Source organism: Bos indicus x Bos taurus, chromosome 20 (assembly GCF_003369695.1).
Source record: "Bos indicus x Bos taurus breed Angus x Brahman F1 hybrid chromosome 20, Bos_hybrid_MaternalHap_v2.0, whole genome shotgun sequence".
NCBI lineage: Eukaryota > Metazoa > Chordata > Mammalia > Artiodactyla > Bovidae > Bos > Bos indicus x Bos taurus.
The window spans coordinates 20,545,498-20,559,781 of record NC_040095.1 but is presented as its reverse complement, the minus strand read 5'-3'; the positions used below and the strand labels follow the sequence as shown (position 1 = coordinate 20,559,781).

Below are 14,284 nucleotides of genomic sequence, written 5' to 3'. Positions count from 1 at the left end.
CAGTCTCTCCAGACTACAGGACACTTCTGTCTGCATACAGGTAGTCAGAGTGTCAGCTTCTATCACGAAAAGTGTTTTGATGACTGCTCTTTGTTCCATGCCATAATATTAAAATGAGAGAGTAAAAAAAAAAGAATGTTACAAGAAACAGAAAAAATAATAATAATAAAATAAAATAAAATGAGAGAGTAAACATAAGGTGTTTATTTTGCTAATTATTAAGCTGTACAGAGTTGGGATATTGGGTATCAAAGTCCCTTGCACTTTAAAGTTAGGAAATGAGAGGGATTATATCCTATAAAATCAACCATTTCCATTTCAGATAGCAGCAAGTATAAGAATTGGGAGAAGGTGAGTGGCTTCTATATCATTTCAATATAACAAAAGGAATAAGAAAGATGATTATGGATGTTCTATTCAAGGACTTTACACATGCCAACACTTTTACTTTGATGATTTCACTATCATTCCTATTTTCTAGATGAGGAAATTGTAGCTTATGATTGTTAAAACAAAAACCTTGCCCAAGTTTGTACAAGTAGCAGATCTAGGATTCCTTCTCAGGCAACCTGACCCAAAAGCATGTGCTCTTTATCTATATCCATATCACACCAAGAATGTGGAATGCTCTTTTTCACAAATGTGTCTGCTGCACATAATTTCAGAGCTGGTAGTAAAGAAGTACAATAGTGTTTCTCTTTTTGTGCTTTGATTATAAAGCTTGGGTTACCAGCAGCTAGGTGCTCCCCAGCTCTCTGCTGCTGCTGCTCCTAAGTCACTTCAGTCGTGTCCGACTCTGTGTGACCCCGTAGACAGCAGGCCACCAGGCTCCCCTGTCCCTGGGATTCTCCAGGCAAGAACACTGGAGTGGGTTGCCATTTCCTTCTCCAATGCATGAAAGTGAAAATTGAAAGTGAAGTCACTCAGTCATGTTCGACTCTAGCGACCCCGTGGACTGCAGCCCACCAGGCTCCTCCGTCCATGGGATTTTCTAGGCTCCCTAGGACTGCACTAATGACCTTCTGGCTTCAGCATCCATGAGGATGTGCAGGAGTTACTGGGCTGGGCTCTGCTTCATTGCAGCTGTCAGCACTGAATCACTGGAGTGGAGCGGAGCTCTCCCAGCCACCATCCCTTCACAGGAGATCATGGCTCACAGTCTTCTCTCTGTGATCTGAGCATCCCCTTCTCCCTCTGCTTCACAGCCCTCTGCAGGCTCTCCGCCACCAGGAACCCTCTGTAACACGCCAGGAATCAGGAGTGAACTACAGCTTGGGCTGAGAACACTGGTTCTCTGTGTTTGATACTAATAGGAACCATTTTTACAGGTTTTGATAAACTTCATTTCCTTTTTCTTGACACTGTGGTAACAAACATCTATAGATTTCAAAGGAGGTGTGAAAAGTGTTACAATAAATTTAAAAATTTAAAAAGTTTAGCTTTTGCCTCTCTTCAACAGAGGAATGGATTTTTTCCCCTAGAAGTGGGAAAAAGAAGGACCCATACCTCTTTCAATATTCTCTGTGATTGAAACTTGTTGGTTTGATGAAGAGAAGAGTGAAATAGCTGAGCCTGCATGTCTGTAATTCTTTTTTTTTTTTTTAATTTTGGAGTATAGTTGATTTACAATGTTATGTTAATTTCAGGTATACAGCATAGTGATTCAGTTATATGTATATTCATTCTTTTTCAGATTCTTTTTCCATTTAGGTTTTGCAGAATATTTAGTAGAGTTCTCTCTGTTATACAGTACATTATAACCCATTTGCTCCAGGTCATGAAGGTTCAGTCAGTACACGGAGAAATCAGGATATCCTGTTGAAAAACAGATACCCCCTTCTACTTCAGCTCTTTTCGGATACTCTTAATTTTGTCTTTAAAATGGGGATAATGGCTTCAAGTTTCCTGCTCAGTATAGAGGGAACTTGGAAGTGGTCACTCCTATCCTCATATAAGAGAAAAGCTGAACAAACTGAAAATTAACAACTCTTCTTAGATACATCGGAGAATTGAGGTCACAGGGGAAAATGCTGCCACCAGACTGGGGAGAATCACAGTTTACTGGAATAGAAGCCTCCACAGGGATCAGTACTATGGGAGGAAAACCTAAATGTAATTGATGAAGAAAATGTAGCCTGTAGTTGATGAATTGCTAGAGGTGCCATGTGGACAAGTCTAAGAAATAAAAACTCCAGGGGGCCTCACCAAGTTTTGAATTTTACCTTCAAGAGCTCTGCTAAACTCTCATAGTTAAGGTTGGGAAAAAAATTCCCTTATGCTTCTATCGAGGGCTGAGGAAAGGTGGCCTTTCTGAAATACACTCAGGACATTCAGTTCCTCTAACACGGGGGTGCTAACAGGTAGATATTGATATCTGGGGGCAGTGAAAGGATGAGATGTGATAATATGTGTAAAGCATGTAGTACAGTGTCTGTAAGAGCTGGTGCAGTTATTTTACCATTTTCCTGTGCATCCGCTGTGTGTTTTCCACATGTACTAAAGAACCTATGCATGGAATAGAGATCCAGATGCAGTCTGCAAGAATGTCTGTGAAACTGAGCTTGAGGAATATCCTTAAAACTTAGAGCAACTTGCATCTTGGAAGTGTAACTATAATTTGGTGTATCATCATTTACATTCCCCAGGAGTCCCATGAAATAGTAATTCATTCCCTTCCAACACAAAGAAAAGAGATAATTTCCCAATGCTACTTTACTTCCTAGGTCCTTTACTTCAGAAACCAGGGTTGGAAAAACCACTATTTACCCTCTAGTGTCCTGGCAACTTCCAGGTCCCTGGATAGCATCTTTTCAGCGCAGTGGTGATGGGTCTGCAGTGATATGGATAGTGTTTATTGCTTCTCCACTGGCTCTCGCCAGAGCAAACAGTAGCAGACACACAGAGAAATTGTTGGCTGGAGACTGCAAAGAACATCACAGTTACAATCCATTCTAAAGAGACAAGCACAGAGGCAGGCAAACCAAGCACAGAGGAGCCCTTCGCCAGGAGAAACCACCAGGGGCCAGGTGACAGGTGTTTGAAAATCCTGTGTTTTAATATTTTCCCTCTTGGTTTTTTAAGATTTAGTCTTACCTTTGGAAATCTCAGAAATAATTCCTTTTATTACCCTTTTCTTTTCCCTCAGGTAACAACTGAGATTTGAAACTAATTTATGTATTTCCATGCTTCTCATATATAAGGCCCATCCTTACTTTCAGTCTTCCAGTTGCAAAGAATTGCCTTTCATTTTCTGGATAATTTACCCTCATTCTTCTTCCCATGGACCTTCAGGCTGTTACCAGTAGTAGTTGATGGAACATAGTACATTTAAAATGACTTCTTTCTGTTTTTCTCATCAGATGCACAAAATGGCTTAGTGTAGTTTAGTTTCTTAAGCACCCAAGGGAATTCCTGCAGATAATTTGGCTTTCTTATTTATTTGGAAGAGCTAATGTTCAACAATTCTGAAGTAGACTGTGGTTGCCTGTGTTCGTCAAAGGTAATCTGCTTGGTCCCTGGTCAGTAGGACTTCTGGGGAAACTATAATTGAAATTAAAAATGACACATCAATTAAACCTATGATCTGTTCACTTGCTATTGAACCAAGGGACACCTAGAGGGCCAGCACAGTGACTTTGCAAGGCGCTGACTCCCAGAGGTTAAAAATTTGCTTCAAACTTGCCAAGGTCCTTAAGGACATATGGTAGAGGTCTCATTCATAGATTTATATATTCAGCAGGGTAAAAAAAATTCATTGTTATTTGTCTACCACCTTATTAGCATTTTGATTAGCATCTTAAGTGAGTATATATAAAATGCATACTGATTAAACTTAGGAATGACATAGATCTGGAAGGGATAACTAATATTTTTGATGAAAGGACATAAAGTTATCAGAACAGAACAGAATTGGAAATCGAAACAAGTAAAAGGAAGTGTAATAGAAAACATATAAAGGCTGACACTTTCATTAAAAAGTACATCGCCAAGGCATAGGATCAGGATAGGGGAGACCCATGTTTTTAACAGTGAATGTGAAAAAAGGCGCTGAACATTTGAGAATTACTTTATGGTTAAGTCAAGTGTGATAGGACATAAGAATATTATTATACTCTGCACTGACCAGATAAATATCTGGAATATTGTGACCAATTGTAGGAGCCATGCATGGGATTTTGACATTTGCAGAGATGTCAGCTTTAACCTAGATATGTGGGCTGCTTTGAGCACGTCCCATGTGGAACAGAGGGGCTAAAGAAGCTGAGATTATCCAGTCAGGGGGAGAGTAAATGAGTAATGTAAATGAGTAAATGAGTCAACTCTCTTTGATTCGTAAGGCAGAACACATGAACAGAAGCTATAGGGAAGTAGATTTTAGCTCAAATTTATGGAAGAAACTTTTAACAATTGTAGTTGTTCATCAATGAAGTAGGCTGTTTCACAGCCCAGTGAACTTTCTGTCACTTGATGGGAAGGGCTAGGCTTGAATACCAGCGTCATGCCAGCAAGAGGGAGACTGTGATAAGTTGAAGAAGGACAACCCTCAACAGTCTTTCCCACTCTGTGATTCTTTTAATTAATTTAAGATTAATACAATTAAAAGGCTTTTCTTATATCTATCTTTTATAAAATCCAGTTCACTCTCTGGGACTTCCTTCATGCTTACTCACGTTTTCATATTTTCCCATGAACATTTCAGAAACGTTCACATGAACATATTTAAAAGTGTAGGCAAACTTACGTAGTGACTGTCTGTCCCTTTGACATTCATATGCTGTCAGATCGCTTCATTTTTTACTGGGGTATAGTCGACTTACAATGTGACGTTGCTCTCAGGTGTATAGCACAATGAGTCAGTTATACGTATATCCACTCTCTCAGGCTTTTTCCCCATACAGGCCATTACAGAGGATTGAGTTGAGATCCCTGTGCTATACAGTAGGTCTTCATTAGTTACCTGCTTTGTACTAGTGTGTATATGTCAATCCCAATCATCCAATTTATCCCTCTCCCCCTTTCCTTCCTGGTAACTGTAAGATTGTTTTCTACATTTGTGACTGTTTCTGTTTTGTAAATAAAAATCGCTTCATTTCTATCCTCAACAAGATTAGGGCAGTCTACTCCATTCTATACGCCAGGATTTGTTTCATTATTCCAAAGTTTAATGAAACACATATGCATTCTGAATGCACATCTTTGGGACTCACTGTGAATCTTATGGGGCTTCCCTGGTGACGCAGATGATAAGGAATCTGCCTGCAATGCAGGATACCAGGGTTTGATCCCTGGAGAAGGGAAGATTCCCTGGAAAAGGGAATGGCAACCCCCTCCAGCATTCTTGCCTGGAGAATTCTATGGCCAGGGTAGCCTGGTGAGCTACAGTTCATGGGGTCTCAAAGAGTTGGATGAATCCTACTGGGGATATAAATCAGGAAATAGTTTAAAGAAACCACGTACCATCTTCAAGGTTAGCAGGTTGACAGACTCTTCTAATTAATCCTTTGGAGGATCTAGATCCACGTATCCACCAGCCTCATCCTCGCTCATCCTCTGTACTCCTGCCACATTATCTGCTGCCACTGCAACTGGTATAATCAGCCTTTAAAATTGAACATCTTCTATTTCTTATGCTGGAGAAAATTCCAGTATGGTTTTCTCTGTGTAAATCTCTACAGTTACATTTAAAAAGTGCATATCATGATGATGCCTATATTTCTGTAGGTTTTGGAGTTGGTCTAATTTTGGACTAGGACTTGGGATTGATCAGCTTTCTTTATCACATTTTCTTTCAAGGCAGCCTAGAAATCCACAGGAATCATTTAGAATCCCACCTCAGGGTATTGGTAGGTAGGTAATCAGGCTGAGAAAATGAGCAGGTCTAGGATACTCATAGAGTTGTTTTCCGACTATGGCTTAACTGAACATGCTTAATTCAGAACCTAGTCTCTGGGCTAGTTCACATAAAAGATGGTAAAAAGATCTTCTTAACAAAGACCAATTGCAGGCCTGGTGAAGCTTAGCACCTCCATGAGGGGGGAGTCTTAATTGGTGAAAGGCTTATGTCTGGAGGAATAGAAGTGTCAAACAAAACAGTTACCTGGCTTTCTGGGGTGTCAAAATTTGTCAGAGCAAGACATCATTGTTCAAACCAATAGTCAAGAATTATAATCCTATTTTTGTTCTTGGCAGACTGCTTGTGTTGGGGGAAGTTTACCTTAGCATGTAGATTCCTGGGTCAGAAAGGAGAATGATGATACATGCCTGTTTTACTGGCCTAGTTTTTCCCACTGGTAAGCAATCATTACAGTCGTATTTACTGAAGACATATGTGTGGTTTCGTGGATGTAAGATAGAAAAATGCTTAAGCTTATATTTATTAAGAAAGTGTGAAATGCAATCAGAATGTTTACTGTCCTTAAATTTAATAATATATACAGATTTTCTTTTTGCCTTTATTCTTGCTCATATGGTTGTGTTCTCCTACTGGCAATATTTCTAAAAAGGAAATACATTATTGCACCATCTCTCCTTTTCTCTTTCCCTCAGTTGTTTTACATATCTCTGATTTTAGCAGCCAATGTGGTCTTAGATGAGACTGAGCACTATATATTGTTTCTAGTGTTCAAATGTCTTCTGGGGCTTTTCTCTTTCAGTTCAGTTCAGTTGCTCAGTCATGTCCAACTCTGCGACCCTGTGGACTGCAGCAAGCCAGGCTTCCCTGTCCACACCAACTCCCGGAGATTACTCAAATTCATGTCCATCGAGTCGGTGATGCAATCCAACCATCTCATCCTCTGTCATCCCCTTCTCCTCCTGCCCTCAATCTTTCCCAGCATCAGGGTCTTTTCAGATGAGTCAGTTCTTCTCATCAGGTGGCCAAAGAATTGGAGTTTCAACTTCAGCATCAGTCCTTCCAATGAATATTCAGGACTGACTTCCTTTAGGATGGACTTGTTGGATCTCCTCGCAGTCCAAGGGGCTCTCAAGTCTTCTCCAACACCACAGTTCAAAAGAATCATTTCTTCAGTGCTCAGCTTTCTTTATAGTCCAACTCTCACATCCATATATGACTACTGGAAAAACCATAGGTTTGACTAGATGGACCTTTGTTGGCAAAGTAGTTTCTCTGCTTTTTAATATGCTGTCTAGATTGGTCATAACTTTTCTTCCAAGGAGCAAGCGTCTTTTAATTTCATGGCTGCAGTCACCATCTGCAGTGATTTTGGAACCCCAAAAAATAAAGTCTGTCACTGTTTCCATTGCTTCCCCATCTATTTGCCATGAAGTGATGGGACCAGATGCCATGATCTTAGTTTTCTGAATGTTGAGTTTTAAGTCAACTTTTTCACTCTCCTCTTTCACTTTCATCAGGAGGCTCTTTAGTTCTCCTTTGCTTTCTGCCATGAGGGTGGTGTCATGTGCATGTCATCTGCATGAGGTTATTGGTATTTCTCCTGGCAATCTTTATTCCAGCTTGTGCTTCTTCCAGCCCAGCATTTCTCATGATGTACTCTGCATATAAGTTAAATAAGCAGGGTGACAATATACAGCCTTGACATATTCCTTTACCTATTTGGAACTAGTCTGTTGTTCCATGTCCAGTTCTAACTGTTACTTCCTGACCTGCATACAAATTTCTCAAAAGGCAGGTCAGGTTGTCTGGTATTTCCATCTCTTTCAGAATTTCGCACAGTTTATTGTGATCCACACAGTCAAAGGGTTTGGCATAGTCAATAAAACCGAAGTAGATGTTTTTCTTGAACTCTTGTGTTTTTTTGATGATCCAGTGGATGTTGGCAATTTGATCTCTGGTTCCTCTGCCTTTTCTGGAAGTTCACAATTCATGTACTGTTGAAGCCTGGCTTGGAGAATTTTGAGCATTATTGTGCTAGGGTGTGAGATGAGTGCAATTGTGCGGTAGTTTGAGCATTCTTTGGCATTGCCTTTCTTTGGGATTGGAATGAAAACTGACCTTTTCCAGTCCTGTGGCCACTGAGTTTTCCAAATTTGCTGGCATATTGAGTGCAGCACTTTCACAGCATCATCTTTTAGGGTTTGAAATAGCTCAACTGGAATTCCATCACCTCCCCTAGCTTTGTTCATAGTGAGGCTTCCTAAGGCTCATTTGACTTCACATTCCAGGATGTCTGTTTCTAGGTAGTATCACACCAACATGGTTATCTGGGTCATGAAGATCTATTTTGTATATTTCTTCTATGTATTTTTGCCACCTCTTTGCCGTCCCCCTAATAGAGAGATGGGATTTCCCTGGTAGCTCAGTTGGTAGAGAATCTGCCTGCAGTGCAGGAGACCCAGGTTCAATCCCCAGGTTAGGAAGATCCGCTGGAGAAGAAAATGGCAACCCACTCCAGTATTCTTGCCTGGAAAATTCTATGGACCCAGGAGCCTGGTGGGCTGCAGTCCATGGTGTCGCAAGAGTCGGACACAACTTAGCAAGTAAACCACCAGCAACAGAAGGATACACTTATTAATCAGATTTTATAAGGAATGAAAAAAGACTGTCTAGCCAAGGACTTTAGACAGACAATAGAACTTTCTGCAGTTATGAGCGCCCTGGACCTGCACTATCCAGTGTTGTAGCCACTGACCTCAAGTAGCTCTTGTGCATTTGACACGTGGCTAATGTGAATGAGGAACTAAATTTTAATTTTATTTAGTTTAAATATATACAGGCATATGTGACTAGTAGCTACTGTATTGAAGAGCACAGCAAACAAAGAATTCATAGCATCAGCAAAGATAATCGGGTAAATGCACTGATCAGTGGGATTTACCCTTCTAACCGCCTCGTTTCTATATGGAGGCAGATGTCACTTAGAGGAATGCAGCAGGGTTTTTGGTAGATGTTAAAATGGTCATCGAAAAAAGGTGAGGGAAAATCCACCCAGAGGATTTTTAATTATTATAGAGATTATTCTTTATTCTATGCTGGTTTCTTTATACATCTGTCATACAGATTTACCATCGGTTATTTTCACAAGTGTTTCAGGTTGGATTGTACTTTTTTTTCCATTTTGTAGAAGAGAGGAAACTGAGGTACACTGATTAAAAAAAAAAAAAAAAAACTCAATATTCCAGAGCCAGTAAGTGGTGGAAGCAAGGTTTGAACCAGGTAGAGTTCTTCATGAATGCATCTGCAATGAATCTTTCCCACATTGTCTTTAGAGCATATGTGCTTATTTCCTTAGTTCTCTTTGGGAACTGGGCTGGGAGGTGTTAAGAACATGAGCCCTGGCACCACACTGGTTGATTTGAATCCTGCCTCTACTACTTACAAAGTGTGTGAAATTGAGCAAATTACTTAGTATCTCGGAGCCTCAACTGTCTCCTTTTAATACGTAAATAATAAAGGCACCCACTTACAGGGTTGTGATGAGGGTTAACAGTTCCTGGCACATTGTTTGAACCATATGTATTTGTCATTATCATTATTTTTTATTTGAAAGAGATTGATCATGTATGTAAAGATGTTGACTTAAAGTGATATCGATAGATGAAATAGAGATAGGCTTTGGGTATGCTTCCCTAGAAAATAAGAGAGACCCTAATAATTCAGATAACTCAGGAAAAAGCACCCTGCTGTTCAGCCACTTTGGTGTCGCTGTCACTGGAATTACAAAGTTCCAGAATCTGCATGCCCTCATATCTTCGCGTTTCATGTTACATCTCCTTTGGTGTCTTTGATTTGTTCTGAATGCTGAGCAGTGACAAACACTAACACAGCTGGAAAGAGCCGTAAGATTTGCTTTTCTGTCTTCCAGCAGGGAATTATTGCCATGGATACCAGCATCAGAGGAAGGCTGGGGAGCTCTCTCAACTTGTCTCCTAAGTGGTCTGACATCTGTTTCTGGCAAGGCCAATAATGAATGTGCTGCTAGCTTCATAGCAAATGGAAGACTCATCCACACCTCTTTTGTTTTTTCCCCACAGATGGCCTCTGCCCAAGATGCCAGGTATGGCCAGAAAGACTCCTCTGATCAGAACTTTGACTACATGTTCAAACTGCTCATCATTGGCAATAGCAGCGTGGGGAAGACATCTTTTCTCTTCCGTTACGCAGATGACTCCTTTACATCTGCGTTCGTCAGCACAGTTGGGATCGATTTCAAAGTCAAAACTGTATTCAAAAATGAAAAGAGAATTAAGCTTCAGATTTGGGTAAGTGACTTTGAACCAACAGCATCCTTCAGCCTAGGACATCGACCATGTATGTGTGTGAGGCACACGCTTTCTGCCTTGTTCTGATCCCACGGGGGTCCGTCAGCCTCCCTTGCCAGGTTCTTTGCCACAGCACGTTCTAGGTCAGAGGCCAAGCGAGTGATGCCTCTCTAAGGTGTGGAGACTGAATTAGACCTTGTTGTCATCTGATGCTTCTTAAGACTCTTTAGAAGAAAGAAAATCCAAATGTCTGTCTGTATGGTAAGGAACACTCAGTAGAAAGTCTGGCGCGGTCTTGTACGGCTGTGTGACTTGGAGCACGTCTCAGACCTTCTCCGCCACTTTTCTAATCCACAAAATAGGCAAACTGAAACTAGCCTTTTCAGGTCACAGGAAGCAGCCTGCCCTGGTCATTTTAAAGCATAATATAGAGAAAGCTTAGGTTTAGTCCCTTCATAATGCCCCAGCTAAATTTTGTAAAGTGCCTATTTAATCTCCTCAGACCTTGTGTTTTCAGCGCCAAGAGTTATGTTTAGCACACAGCCCAACATGGCAAGACACATGAAATAAAGTATTTATTTTAAACAGGGTTTTTCCCTAAGAAGAAAGTTTTTCAATAAGTTTTGAGACCGTGTGCCTGGCTTTCTGCCTCTCCTCACCCCCTGTAGAAGATCAGAGATTCCTTAACTAAATGGTTGTGATAACTGAGGAGAATAGCAAGCGAAAAACAGAAGAAAAAGTACATATGGGTAGCAGGTTTGAAATAAATAAGAGATGAAGTAACAAAAAAATTGACTATACCAATAGAGAGTTATATAGTATTTTTTGTACATCATGTAATGTATGGGCACCATGGTAGAATGCTTTTACAGTGAGTTTTGGTCCCCTTTCTCTGTTCTTTTGTACATCGGCCACTCAGATGGATTTGAGCTATAAACGGATGTTTCCCTAGAGTTTAGCTTTCTGTCTTCTTCTGAGACAATTCCAACACCTACTAACATTTGTTGCTGGTGCCAGGGTTGATTTATAGGACTGATGATAAGCTTGCCTCCTCAAATATGGAAAGCTGAAAGGAAGACAAATCTTGGAGTAAAGCATTTAAATTTTTTTAAAAGGAAAGATCCCTTAAGATATCTGTATATAATAAATACACCAGATGTCCTTTCATATCTTAAAGCTCTTAGGAATAAAATTCAAAGGTGCGGGTATACATACAGGTAGATATCCTCTTAGGCGGCTTATTGTTAGTTTTTTTACTTATTCTCATTATGGAATTTTCAAAGTCTAATTAGAACTCAGGAAAGAACTTGGAAAAATAGACTCAGTTCCCATTGCTGCTCTACTGGTTCCCAAAGATATTTTTGTTAGGTGGATCCCTCTTTAGAAGCATGCAGCCCTGTTTGTGGAGACAGAAAGAGCTGTGTTTATTGCTTCACATTCTCTTCCTTTTGAGCTTTAAGCAACCGATTATTATATGGAGATAACTGTCAGATCCAGGCCTAAGAAAGGTCTCTGTTTTCATGGACTTTGCTGAATTGAAAATTAATTTGGTAACTAGACATCATTTACCTTTGTGACCATGTTCTTTCTGCTAATACGGAAGAACTGTCATTTCTCTGGCTGACAGCTCCTGCCATTAATCTTAGGAATGTTTAAAGGTGGTGGTTGTGACTGTTTAGGTAAAACACCAACATGGTGTATAAGTGCAGTCCTATAATTTCTAGCAGTTTCTCAATTTAGGTTCTTGAAAGAATTGCTCTGTAGAGATATAAAGTCATCTGTCCTTAATATAAAACAGATATACTTTCAAATAATATACATTTTTGAGAATTATAATCTCATACTTACAAAAATATTTCAAAACCCTCAGTGATAGTACCAGGCCAGAGCTCACTGCTGTACAGTGAAATTCGGTTGCATCTGTTCAGGTCTTCTGCATGAAAGTTGCTCTTTTCTGAGCCTTGCAAAGCCCAATTTGGCTCTCTGAACTGCTTCTACTCTGATAACCTCCTCGTGCTTCTCAGTTTCCATTAACTTCACAAAAAAGCCCCAGACATATAAATATGTTCAAATTTGTCTCTACTTATCCATAATCCAGGCTTCCCCAGTGGCTCAGTGGTAAAGAATCTGCCTGCAATGCAGGAGGCACAGGAAACGCGGGTTTGATTGCTGGATTGGGAAGATCCCCTGGAGAAGGGCATGGCAACCCACTCCAGTGTTCTTGCCTGGAGAATCCCCATGGACAAAGAGGCCTGGTGGGCTACAGTTCATGGGGTTACAAAGAGTCAGACACAGTTGAAGCAACTTCCATGCACACATGCATCCATAATCCACCATTTACCCCAAACTTCTAATTCTCTTCATAGCCCAGTCCAGCCTGGGACCTCATTCTCCATTCTGTGGACACCCACACTCCCTTCAGGGATAAACCACCCAGGAACCCTTCACCCAGCTCTCTCCTGTCACAGTGGTAGTCTGATGGCCACTATTTTCTTTGTGATCAAAACAATCTTATTTCTTCCTCTTAGGGACATTGGGAACTCCTAACATGCCCATGATTCTGGGGGTGTGAAAATAGATTTGACACTACCTTATTCCAACTGGTCTACTAGTTTGTGAACCACTCAAAAGCAAAGATTTTGGCTCATTGAACCTATAGTATAGTTGGGAAAAGAAATGAATACTCATGGAGTAATTGTATGTCTATAAGCAAAAATCAAGCTGTGTAAATATTGTATGTGGCTAGCATTTATTGAACATATACCTATGCCTTATATCTAATTCCCACAACAACCAAACTCTCTATTATTAGTCCTATTTTATTCAAGAAACCTAAAGGTTTTTGTTATTGTTCACTTGCTAAGTCATGTCTGACAAATTAAATAGCTTGTCCAAGATCATAGATGTCAAGGGGTTGATTCCAGGCTAGGTCTATCAAATTCTAATGCTTTGGTTTGTTCCTCTTCACCATGTTGCCCTAATTAAGACACGTTCTCAAAACAGGTGATAGAATCTTAGACAATGTATCCTGGGATGCTGAAGAACATGTTTTTGAAAGAGTCTGACCATCTCAGTGACTTCAGTCATGCAGAGGGAGAAAGGATAAAGAGTAACAGGCTAGCTTGCTTAAATCTAAACATTCCAATAGTAATTCTAGGGGTTCTTGCTTTGTTATAACTATCAGTTCAATTCAGTTCAGTCGCTCAGTCTTGTCCGACTCTTTGCGACCCCATGAATCGCAGCACGCCAGGCCTCCCTGTCCATAACCAACTCCCGGAATTCACTCAGACTCATATAACTATAGTCGGAAATAATTAGTTGTGTACAGTGTTTTTTTTACTTTATTTATTTGTGACTGTATCTGGCACTGATGGTTTGCCATTTTATATGCTAGTAGTCAAACATGAACTGTTTTCCCCAGTGAATAGTATTTTTATGCACTTGTATTAATGTGTAACAAATTCATTAGTGAGTTAGTTAGTTCAGTCACTCAGTCGTGTCCAACTCTTTGCAACCCCATGAATTGCAGCACGCCAGGCCTCCCTGTCCATCACCAACTCCCGGAGTTCACCCAAACTCATGTGCATCGAGTCGGTGATGCCATCCAGCCATCTCATCCTCTGTCGTCCCCTTCTCCTTCTGCCCCCAATCCCTCCCAGCATCAGGGTCTTTTCCAATGAGTCAACTCTTTGCATGAAGTGGCCAAAGTATTGGAGTTTCAGCCTCAGCACCAGTCCTTCCAATGAACAGCCAGGACTGGTCTCCTTTAGAATGGACTGGTTGGATCTCCTTGCAGTCCAAGGGACTCACAAGATTCATTAAGGTGTCCACAACTATCTTAGCCTGTACTGTGTATAATCTGTTTCTACTTGCAACATTTCTGGAACCAAATGTGGGAGTTTTCCAAAACAAGGAATTCTTCATTTCTATGCAGATACTAATGAGATGTCCTGTAATTTAATACAATGTTGACACTAATTACCCAGAGTTAGCACAGATCCCCAGAGAAGGCAATGGCACCCCACTCCAGTACTCTTGCCTGGAAAACCCCATGGATGGAGGAGCCTGGTAGGCTACAGTCCATGGGGTCACTAAGAGTCGGACA

The 14,284-nt window shown here is 40.6% G+C and overlaps 1 protein-coding gene across 2 annotated transcripts in view; it reads left to right on the top strand.

The window, feature by feature from the left end:
• The window catches only part of RAB3C (RAB3C, member RAS oncogene family), a 301,907-nt gene that overhangs the window by 15,704 nt on the left and 271,919 nt on the right, over positions 1–14,284 (top strand). For both annotated transcript variants that reach the window (XM_027520072.1, XM_027520071.1), the window contains exon 2: positions 9,952–10,179. In XM_027520072.1, coding sequence (XP_027375873.1) covers positions 9,952–10,179 — 228 coding nt within the window. The remainder of the gene's footprint in view (positions 1–9,951; positions 10,180–14,284) is intronic.